Genomic DNA, 12,133 nt, shown 5'->3' with positions numbered 1-12,133 from the left:
TAGAATATTTAGTTCCTTGAAAGTAAACCTAATCTCCTTCTCAGTTCTTAGTAAGCTGTGTGATATCTAATTAACTTGGGTATATGAGGGAGATCAGCACACATGGTGAAGGCAGCATCCCAGAGCAGAGCAGCAGTTGAATCCTGGTAATTGTCCTTCCAATTCAGCTTCCAAGTTAATGCACCTGGGAAGGCAGTGACAGACGACCATGACCTGAGTCCCTGCCACCCGCAGGACAGACAGAGATCCAAGACCCTGCCTGCGGTGTTATTTTCTCCTGCCCTCTCCTTAGTAATTTCAGGACAATTTTAAACTTATCCATTACGTTTCTACACATAGATACGTCTTCTTAATAGTTTGTTATTTTTCATATTTTGATATAGAACATAGGAATACTTTCTGGAAAAATTTTTAATTTTTGGCTTACAATTAGGTTAAAAAGTGTGTATGATTTTGATGTATGCCATCAAAAGCATTATATGGCAAAAGCAACTATGTAAGTCAGCACTACCTGAAAGAATCCTAATGTGAGTTATAGATGATTTTATCTTTCCTAGCAGTAAATTTGGAAAGTGAACACATGAAGTTAGAAATACACTATTTAACCCACTGCAATAAAACTATTTCAAGGGGCCTGGCGCCGTGGCCTAGCAACTAAAATCCTCGCTTTGAACGCCCCGGGATCCCATATGGGTGCCGGTTCTAGTCCCGGCAGCTCCACTTCCCATCCAGCTCCCTGCTTGTGGCCTGGGAAAGCAGTCGAGGATGGCCCAATGCTTTGGGACCCTGCGCCCGCTTCGGAGACCCGGAAGAGGTTCCAGGTTCCCGGCATTGGATCGGCGCGCATTGGCCCGTTGCGGCTCACTTGGGGAGTGAATCATCGGATGGAAGCTCTTCTTCTCTGTCTCTCCTCCTCTCTGTATATCTGACTTTGTAATAAAATAAATAAATCTTTAAAAAAAACACAACTATTTCAATAGAGTATTGAGATTTTACATTAAAAATTAAAAAGTTTTAGTTAAAATTATTAAAATGTTTTAATGTAGTGATTTCTAGGAATCAATCAATATTTGCATAATGAATATGTAAAGATGTTCATTATTCAAAACAATACCCTGAAAACAGGGAACGGTCAATTTATTTGCTGTTACGTGGCAACTAATGTTAAGTAAAACAAGAAAACTATTAAATACTCTCTATCACAAACGCCCTAAGATATACTGAAGAAAAAATGGGCGATTCTTCTTTCCCCTATATTTTCTTTTTGCAATTATATGTACATATATTTCTAAAGTAAATGACTAAAATAGGTTGAAAATTGAAGGAATACAGATGAGAGCTAATTAAAGTTTTAGAGCAAACCTATAGAGAGACACGAATAGAACTGCGAATGAGTAGTATTTTAGTTTCTTAGAGTTACCTGATCTTTTTCCGCCCTGTGTCGTACCTGCCTTCTCATCCTTTGGAACAAGTTTCTGCATGTCTGCCTGGCCAAATTCACAACCAGATGGTAGGCTGCAACAAAATAAAGACCGAGTTATAACCAGTAGTTATGCCATGCTTATTTTGGTGCAAAAAAACCTTCGAAATGCATGCATTGTTTTAGCTAACATTTCGCATGAACTTTTTGAAGACAACTAGCATGCTTCATGCATAGGTTTAAAAATATTTTGCAGGGCCAGAATCGTGGTGTAGCAGGAAAAGTCCATGACAGCAGCGTATCATACTAGTTCCAGTTTCTGTCCTGGATGCTCTATGTCCAATGATGCTCCTGAGTAAATGGCCTGCGAAAAGCAGCAAACGAGGGCCAAACTGTTTGGGCCCCTGTTACCCACATGTGGTACCCAGATAACACCCGTAACTTCAGCATGACCTACAAATGGCTGTTTGCAGCCATCTGGGGAGCAAACCCACTGAAAGATTCTTTTTGTATGTACGTCTCCCCAATTCTGTAACCCTGCCTTTTCAAAAAAATAAATCTTTCTGGACAAAAATAAACTTCCATTTTACATCCATTTTCCAGGAACTTTTCCAAATATCCTTAGATGTATTCTCTAACTTGCTTACTGACAAAATCAATTCTTCACATACTACTTAGAACTGGTCCAAAGTTTAAATTCCTACCAAGCTCAAATGGGTCAAATGCTCTTCTGAATGTAGTCCACCGGTTGCTAAGTGGACAGGACTGAACTCTTCACCACACTCTTCCATCACCAACACCCAGCGTGAAGGTTTGCTGAGCTTATTGTCTTTGCCAGAAAAGCTCACAGATATAACAAAAGGTGTAATGACTATTCTCTTACCTGTTTGGGGTACAGAGAGAGAGGAGAACAGTGCTTTCCCACACCAGGGAACAGTATAACTGGCTCAATTTGCTCAGAACACTCAGTCCCAACTGAGAGCCCCATTGGTTTACAGAAATTGACCGAATTTCACTCTGCAACAAAAGCAGAAAGAATTTCATATTTGAGATTTCCTTTTACCAACTGCATTCCAAATCAGCGTTAAGCAAGATTGGGATTCTCTTTCCTTCATTACCATTTCAAGAAAACATTCTCTTCATGAAAATGTCCATATCTAACAACACAGTTCCTCACAGGATTCTCCAATTTACAAGCAATTTTTGACTTTTTGTAGAGAAAGTTAAAAACCATTGCTAAATATTTTCCTGAATCAAAGAAACTCTTAATAACAAGCTACTCATTTTTCTGCTGGAGGCAGCAGGGGTTCATATAATAACTGATACTGTCACAAAGGTTAGTAAAGCCATAAGAATTTAAAGCAGAGGCATCAACTTGCCACTACAAGGATAGACACTGTCAAAACTTCTCACCCTAAATCTGATAGTTCTTTCAGCTGACAGCCCAGGTTGTTCTGCTTCTAAGCAGGGAATCCTACCAAGTGTATGCTCTGTGTATTTCACATTATTCTTACCTGCCCAACTCTGCAAGTATGAACAAACATCATGATGTAGGCATGCGCAGCAGTAAGTGCATGTAGCAGAGGTGTGGCCTGTGCTGAGAGAGTAGCATCAGCAACATTACCAGCGCAAGCCAACTCTCGCAACAACACTGATCCCCCAGGGGACTCAATTGGGCGGTGTAATGGCTCCAAGGAGGAGAGTATTGAGTCCAACTGAAGGAGACCTTCCTGAAGAACTTTGGGTTCATGTGACAATGTCTGAAACAAGAATAATTATTACATTGTTAGTAGGCAATGATCTTCACATGCATCGCAGCTTTGATAGTCACAAAGGAAGCACTTATCAAAGTCTCCCAAATTTGACAATCACGGGTCTCTCATGTGACACATGGTACACCCACAGTATGAACCCAGATATGAGGTACCTCAAAAACTGTTTCTAAAAAGACAGATGTTGTAAGCCAATCATCCAGAAAAGATGGGAAAACTGGAATGCATTTATTCAGAAGATTATGCTTTAGGACTAATTACAAATTTTTTCTCAGTAGGAAGCAATGATATTTAAATGTTCTAAACCATGGAAGCATATCACTATTAAAGTGTCAGTTTCATCATAAGACAAGAAACAATTCTGCAACAGATATCACCTAGGCAACCTATGGATTACATGATCCTTTTTTTTCTTTCAAACCTGAGGAAAAAAAATCTGATAGTAAAATATCAATTTCATGCAATTCAAGGACAGGAGAAACTAGGCGTCTTCTTATGATGTTAAGCAAATCTAAGCCAACTTGCACTACAGCGTTTCTTGTAGGTAGCATAAAGATGCATCCTTTCTTTCCCATGTCTCTTACATGTAACACTGAAATCAATGCATACAGAAAACCGAGTGAAGTAATGTCACAATTACGCACACTGAGAAGCCAGTGAATTAGTATGTCACTGTATTGGAGTTTCTGCAGTAATCACTTATCACTGCACAAGCAGCTGCTCAAGAAGTTTCACAGATTGAATATATTTACTTTAAACTCCCAACGACAGTTTATCGTTTTTGTTTTCTACAGAAATAGAAATTTTTTTTCCAAAAATCCATAGGAGATTTCAACGAACCACGTGGTCAAAAGGATCCTGAGAAAAAAACAATTAGAGGTCTTGCACTTCCAGATTGCTACTTCATTTCAAATCACAGGAATTCAAACTGTGCTACTGGTATAAAGACAGACAGATAGACCAATGGAACAGAAAAAAGAAGCCAAAGTAAACCGTCAATCTATGGTTTTAACAATGGTGTCAAGACCACTGAATGAAAGTCTTTCAACAAATAGTGCTGGGAAAAACTACATACCTGCATGTGAAAGAATTAAGTTGATACTTATCCTGCACCACATGAAAAAAACAAAAACAAAAACCTCACTCTAAAAGGGAACAAGAACTAAATGGCCCACTAAATGCTAAATTCATCAATAGCTGGAAGAAAATCATAGGGTGTAAGCTGCACGCCTCTGAACCAAGCAATGATTTCTCAAATATGAGACCAAAAGCACAGGAAACAGAAACAAAAGATAAATTGAACTTCATTGAAAGGAAAACATTTTCGTGTGCCAAAACACCACATCATGCAACTGGAACCACATCATGCAATTGGAAAAATACTTGCAAACAATGAAATCTAATAATGCATTAATATAATATATAGAATTCATTTAAAAATGCTACCAACCAACAATTTAAAATGCCACTTCAAAATGTACAAAGGACTTGAATAGACCTTTCTCAAGATACAAGCAAGGGCAAAAATAACATGAAAAGATAACTAAACACTAGTGAATTTTAGGAAAATGTAAGGCAAAATTAAAATATCACTTCATATCAAATGTGATGGCAACAGTGAAAAACAATGAAAAGAGATGGTGAAGATGTTGAGAAATTAGAACCCTTACACATTGCTGGTACAGATGCACACTGGTAAAGCTGCTATGGAAAATAGTTTGGTGGCTCTTCAAAAAAAAAAAAATTAAACATAGAATGTCCATTTGATACAAGTATCAGTTACACATCTTGAAGCATTAAAAGCAAGATGTTCAAGATATGGACACCTTTGTTCAGAGCACCACCATTCATAATCATCAAAAGGTAGAAGCAATGCAAATATGCATCAACAGATCAAGGGAAAAATGGAGGCTTACACATACAATGAAATAGTATTCAACTTCAGATAGGGAAAAAACAGTCACAGGCTGCAAAATGAATATACCTAGAGGGCATAATCACACTCAGGGCAATGAGTCCCAAGGAGAAGTAAGTGCCTCCACATCACAGTAGTCAAATGTAGAGACAAAAATTAGAATGACAGTTGCTGAGGGCAGGAGGGAAGGGAAAATGAGAAGTAGTTATTCAGTGGACAATTTCAGCCTTTCAACATAAACTTATGGAGATTGGTTGCACGGCCATGTGACTGAACTGTACATTCCAAATGGTTAAGATGGCAAGTTTCACGTCATGTATGGTTTACCAAAAGTAGGAAAAGTAAGCTAAAGGATGTTCATTTTTAGCTAAGAACTGATTAGTGAACTATGCAGGTCAATGACAATAAAAATACATATGGAAACAATTCAAAATTCATTGAGGGGTAGTCAATGTAGTCAACGTGGCAGAAAGTTGCTCTGCTGTGGCTTCAATGCTTCTATCCCATATTGTACTAACTCATGTTCCAGTTGCTCCCATTCTAATCCAGCTCGCTGCCAATGCATCTGAGCAAGCATGAGAAGATGGCCTAAACGCCTGGACCCCTGCCAGGCACTTGTGAGACACCTGGATGAAACTCCTGGCTTCTACCTTGTCCAGTACTGTCTCTTCAGGCCATCTGTAGAATGAACTAGTGGAAAAAACAGTCTCTCATTCTCCATGAATCTTGGAACACATTCGCTGAAAAGGGACTAAAAAGTTCATTTTGGTGGAAAAAAAAAGTTCATGAACAGCATATGTTATGAACAAACTCCTGGGTGAATATGAATTTTTTTTCCACTAAAAGAATTAAGTATCCTTGTGTCTCTTTCTAACAGGAAAGGTCGTGAAGAAGTAAAAATGCCAGATTGGTTTTTTAAAAAAAAGAACTCATTAATAAAACCCAGCTACAATTTTTTTTTATGTAGATAAACTCACTTGCCCCTCCAATAAACTCTAAATGGTGCTAGGACTATACCAAATTTAGGAAAAGAAAAAAGGTGAGAAATACTTTGGCACGCTATATATTATTAGTCACAAAGTTAACCTATATAACGTAATACACATGTATTATTTGTTAGCTGAAGGTGAGACCACAGTAAGAACATATGCAGAACTATTACAGATATACGTATTTGGCCAATGCTTCTTACCAATATGGATTTGCAGACACCTGCAACAGCCTGACAGGCAGCAGATGTGGGAAAGTCAATGGGTAGATTGGGAAGACCCAAAATGGTAACCAAAGGCAAGAGTCCTTTCTGATTCACAAATTCCTGGCAGTGGTCATCTGTTGTATTGTTGCTCAGAATAGATTCCACAAATTTCATCTAGGTAATGAAAATTTTTTAAGAAATGTTAGAGCCTGCCACTTCAAACTAGAAGGCCACCTTGGAGTAAGGACAAAGGCAGCTTTGTAGTCATTACACCACGACGTCATAGTACATCAATGCCTCAGGTACATAGGGACAGATTTATGATACAGACTCTAAGAAAATCTGGTAAACAGTGAATAATTACATCTTTTTCTAAACTACCTTATCAATCATACTGAGAATCAAATAATTCGAGGGCACAAAACTTAAGTGACTTGCTCAGCGCCACAGTAGGAATTACTATCAGTCCTAATCTGTTAACATGTTTACTCAGTGCTTTTTGCATTGTATTATTTCTCTGCAGAGGAAAACAAATTATTTTAAATACAAAGGAAACCTGGAATTCCAGAAGAGTGATTTGAACCAAAGTGGTTTTCAGGAAAAAATGTGGGCAACAAACCTAAATACAAAAGTAATCATTTTTGGATCACTCGAAGTGCTTCATTAACTAGACCAAGGTCTAAATGGGCTTTCTATTATTGATAAAACCAAGTCGGAAGATTCATATTCTTCCCACTTTTTTTTTGACATACTGGAAGTTAAATGAAGAATCCATGCTGGAATTAATGGATATAACTCAGAAAACATATGATTGGCCTAACAAAGTTCACTTTCCTTCTCTTTGGATTCTAATTATAAAACAGAGCAGAAAATTGGCAGTAAAAGAGAGGGCATGGCCACTGGTTCTGGGCAAGCCAGTATGATATAACAAAAACAAAAGGCATGCACCTTGTTCCCCTCCGTGTCTTGAAGAGCCAAGCTGAAGGCAGGCATTTAACCCAACAGTACAATAGCCCCAACTGGACCCTCAGGCACCACACAGAATGCTTGGTTTGATTCCTGCATCCTCAACCTTTCACCATGGGAAGCAGATGATGGCTTGCCACCCATTTGGGATACCTGGATGAGTTTTCTGGCTTTATCCTAGCCCAACCATGTCTATTAGGGGCATTTGGTGAATAAACAAGTAGATGGAATGTTTTTTGTCTCTTTCAAATAAAGAAAAAATTTTAAAATAAAAAAGCCTCAGCAAAATTAAATTTGGAATTTACTAGATTCTATGATAACCACACACATTTTCCAGAAAAGCACACACCTTCACTCAGTTTCCCATACAATGAATCTTACCACATTAAGGATGTAATCCATGAGGGGAATAGGAATACGTTCCTCTGTACCAACAACCCTGTCAAGGGAGAAAAGAATGAGTTACACAGAAATTCACAACAGCAGTGTGAGAGATCAAAGTGCGGAAAGGGACAGGGAGATTCCAGTTAGTCACAGTCCGTAGTGTATGAGTCTTGAGACTTATATATTGTAGGAAAAAAAAGGTGAAATTCCGAAGATAGCTTCCCTGGCCAGATGAGGCTTGAGACCAGAAAAGGAAAGCAAGAGAAGCCTTCGCAACCTCAGCATCTGTGTGTATCATAAAAGAAATTACCCAATTTCAAGATAACTACTGTTAGAGGATTCACTCACAAGAAAACATTTTAAGTTCAACTGAAAGTCTTTATCTACACATTAGCTTATGTAAAGAGGCTAAAGACAGAAAGAAATACCTTACCATGTTCTTATACCAAGTTTAAACTTACAAGAAGTAGGAAATGGAATTGAATTTTATTCAAAAAATCATAGTAAGACTATGGAAATAAGGGATTGAAAGTTTATTTAGGTACAAAAAATTAAAAATCCATGAACAATTTAAATTTTTAAAGTAACGTGTGGAAAAGTGACTTCTATATTGAAATGAACCAAATATATTTCAAAGGTAACACTCAAGAAAGAGTAAAACAGAAATAGAAAAATGGGGCATTTTATACGTAGGTCCTTGGAACAGACTGGGGCATAAAGGGGGATATGGTGAAGGAGAAAAAGACAGTAATAAGAGGTAGGGGGAGAAGAGAATCCAAGAAACTAATTGTCACATCTAAGCAAGACAAAATGTGAATAAGGATGTGCCAGGCATGGAGAAGCAAAATGCTGAGTTGCAAATCAAATGGATGGAGAGATAATGTGAATGGCTTCAGAGATCACCTATCCAAGGCTAGAGTTTGGGTAGGTTATTTCAAACATCCTCAAGGAAAATTGCAGGGTAGGAGTTTGTATGAGGGAGGAGGATCTATAAGTCACGGCAAACAATTCTGGGGGGAACACCATACCTTTTCTTGACCATCCTCCTCAGAAAACACCATAGCACTTTGTTACTTATACCAATCATCCATCTCAACCTGGCCTTACCTCACAGGGAAGAACCCTGAAATCTTACCTCTTACAAACAAGCAATGTATGGGTGGCTCCAGCCCAAACAGGCATCAGCCCCGTCACAAAAGACCAAGCCAGAGTAAATGAAGTAATACGATGGAGGAGCTCTCCCTTGATTTCCTACTTTCCTGGCTACTAGGAAGAAAGTCACACAGCCTAAATAGTAACTCATTCCATTCCACCTATATGATCATTGAAAAAAAAATAATTTGAATCTTAGTATAATTTTAAGTTTTGGTCCAATGCATCTTAGAAATAATAAGATCGGGCCTGGCGCCATGGCCTAGCGGCTTAAGTCCTCTCCTTGAACACTCCAGGATCCCATATGGGCGCCGGTTCTAGTCCCGGCAGCTCCACTTCCCATCCAGCTCCCTGCTTGTGGCCTGGGAAAGCAGTTGAGGATGGCCCAATGCATTGGGACCCTGCAGCCACGTGGGAGACCCGGAAGAGGTTCCTGGTTCCCGGCTTTGGATCAGCGCAGCACCGGCCGTTGCGGCTCACTTGGGGAGTGAATCATCGGACGGAAGATCTTCCTCTCTGTCTCTCCTCTCTCTATATCTGACTTAGTAATAAAAATAAATAAATCTTTAAAAAAAAAGAAATAATAAGATCACACCCTTACAATGAATGATTTATCCTAATTAAAACCCCGTTTTTTCCCCATTATCAAAACATACACATTCGACTCAAATTTATGCATATATTTATGATGGTAGAAGCACTAATCATAAGTACAGGAGAGTTCCATATTTAGTGACCAGGAAAACAGATGTCCCTTTTCTTTATAGAGTAGTCAGAGAAATGAACTCTCTCCCAGCCAATATGGAGGTAGCTGCATGTCTTTAACAACAAAAGAACCTCTCATTAGTTGTCCCCAATCTCAGGGAACAGATGGTTCCCTGTTATTTATTTAAGTTCCAGAGGACATAACCTATTTATCTGAAATCACTGCTCACAAGAGGTGACCATTAAAGCTAGGAACACTAAAGGAAATCAATCACATACCGAGCTATGGTGCCTGAAATATGAATCCTGGGTACTTACAATATATACTTCTTTGCAACAGTATCAAGTTTTCTGGGCTCAAAACATTTTGGAATGGGCCCCACAAGGTAGCCTAGTGGTTAAAGGCCCTTGCCTTGCATGTGCTGGGTGCTCCACTTCCCTCCAGCTCCCTGCTTGTGGTCTGGGAAAGCGGAGGACAGCACAAAGCCTTGGGACCCTGCACCTGTGTGGGAGACGCCCAAGAGGCTCGGGGCTCCTGGTTTCTGATAGGCTCAGCTACTGCGGTTATGGACACATGGAACAAGCAGATGGAAGCAATATCTCTTTTTTCTGTAAATCTGACTTTTCAATAAAAATAAGCAAATAATTAGGAAGGTAGAAAAAATGAGAACAAAGACAAATAGCACTATTGGTGAAAGCATCTCAGTGTAGATAGTACCGCATGGATCTGGGACAATACTCTCAATTCCAAGAACACATACAAGCAAAACTGCTAAGTATCAGCCTCTGGCTTTGAAGAAGGAAAATGAGCATTGCCCTACTCTGAGGGAAAATAAAACCTGGACACCCCAATTCATTCAATACATTAACACAATAACCAAAAGACACAAGGATGAGACCATAAGAATGAATCTTAAAACCACGAAACAACAATGAGGGATGAAAACAAGGAAGCATACACAGACATGACACACACACGTAAGACTCCTTTTTAAGGTCCTTTCATTCATAGAATACTCCTGAACAGAAACTTACTACACAACAAAAGGAACATGAGTAGGTAGCTGGTATGTCACTTTTGGTTGCAAATTCAGAACTCAAAATCTACATAGTTTACTACAGGGACAGTTATACTTCAATAACAATTACCAGGAACAATACACGCATGTGTGTATGTATTTTTGTGTGAAACACTAAAAGGATGAGAGCAATGAAACCAGAGTTTTTATGAAGGTTCCACTATCAAGAAGACAGAAGTAATAAGACTTATGGCTAAGGGTGATACAGATTCCAAATCAAGTCTCTTCCTCAGACTGGCAGAACATACACATCTACTACCATGAACCCTGAGATAAGATGATAAAACTTTCCCTTTTTAACATCTTCTGGCTTTCACAATGAACCTAGAACTTTAATAAGTCTCTTGCCATAATCCACTCAGTGAACTAATGGAGGATTCAAAAGATAGCAGAGAAAAAACTACATTCATTTAACAGTGGGAGGGCTCTTGATTGCCTTGTGTGAATGAGAAAGTGATACACTCATACCTATGTTACTGCTATGACAGAGCAACTATTTTGCATCTAGGAAGATACCTGTGAATTATCCCTGTGGTAGAATATTTGATAGATGATCTTATCTATTCAATTAAATGAATGCTTAGTGAATGACCACCTACCATGTATACTTGGGAACAAACTGCTGAATGAAATATGATGTCCTTGACCTTGAGGAGCTTAGAAATTAGTGAGAAGACATTATCACAAATGAATAATCTGAACAAGTGTTGGGAGAATAAGGTTGACATCTATAAAAGTTCCTTTCATCCCGAGTCTCAAGTTTGCAATTCCAGAAATAGTTCAATGACATAATGATAACTTTAAAGCAAAAGAAGCTTTGGCTTTTGTCTAGTGTTGCCTATAGCTTTTGGCGAGTGAGCAAGCAGATGAAAATCATGTCTTTCAAGTCAGAACATAAATAAATAATAAATAAATGTGGGTCATGGAGAAAACATTAATTTAGCAGAACCATCTGAAGTGGGTATATGAGATCCAGGGGTCCATTAGAGCATATACACACACTGATTTAGATCACTATGACCTGTGTTTGGGAGGCCTTTTCTTATTTAGTCAGAAAAGGAACCGCATCAAGCAGGGTCACCAACAATTAGCGGTGTTGCTAAGAAAGCAGTAAGACTATGACTCCTTACACACGAAGAATCTTCCTTCTTTCCAAGATGATTCCCGCCACAGCCCAGGAAAAAGAACATTAAAAAAAAATGTAGGCAGAATATAGGCAGTTTTCCTTCTCAAAAGCAATGTACACGGTACTTCATGTCACATCAAAATTACTATTACCACCTAGAGTACTAAGAGGACATACACATTTTGGGATTGATGCTTGCACATGTGTATCAAACTCTGCTCACCCTTAATCTTTTTAACTTCCAAACTGCTCATCTCGACCAACTCAAACCTACTCGGAGTCACACCTTATAAAAACGTATCTTTCTCAGAATTTGTATATATAGAACAACATAAATCAGTATGTGCATCATGGCTACTGGAATATACGTGATTAAGAGTTACAGATATAAGGTTACTTCAGGTGAATATCTTATAAGG

At 38.6% G+C, this 12,133-nt stretch overlaps 1 protein-coding gene across 11 annotated transcripts in view; it reads right to left on the bottom strand.

Annotated features, from left to right (window-relative positions):
- HUWE1 (HECT, UBA and WWE domain containing E3 ubiquitin protein ligase 1) overlaps nt 1-12,133 on the bottom strand; it is a 123,143-nt gene that overhangs the window by 53,105 nt on the left and 57,905 nt on the right. For 10 of the 11 annotated variants that reach the window (XM_058658227.1, XM_058658217.1, XM_058658220.1 and 7 more), the window contains 5 exons: nt 7,650-7,707; nt 6,300-6,476; nt 2,935-3,180; nt 2,304-2,437; nt 1,421-1,515 (listed from right to left, as the gene is read on the bottom strand). In XM_058658227.1, coding sequence (XP_058514210.1) covers nt 1,421-1,515; nt 2,304-2,437; nt 2,935-3,180; nt 6,300-6,476; nt 7,650-7,707 — 710 coding nt within the window. The remainder of the gene's footprint in view (nt 1-1,420; nt 1,516-2,303; nt 2,438-2,934; nt 3,181-6,299; nt 6,477-7,649; nt 7,708-12,133) is intronic. The other variant, XM_058658219.1, reaches the window with a different exon arrangement.

This window comes from Ochotona princeps, chromosome X, assembly GCF_030435755.1.
Source record: "Ochotona princeps isolate mOchPri1 chromosome X, mOchPri1.hap1, whole genome shotgun sequence".
Classification (NCBI taxonomy): domain Eukaryota; kingdom Metazoa; phylum Chordata; class Mammalia; order Lagomorpha; family Ochotonidae; genus Ochotona; species Ochotona princeps.
Note: the sequence above shows the minus strand (reverse complement) of the source record. Positions and strands in the feature narration are given on the sequence as shown.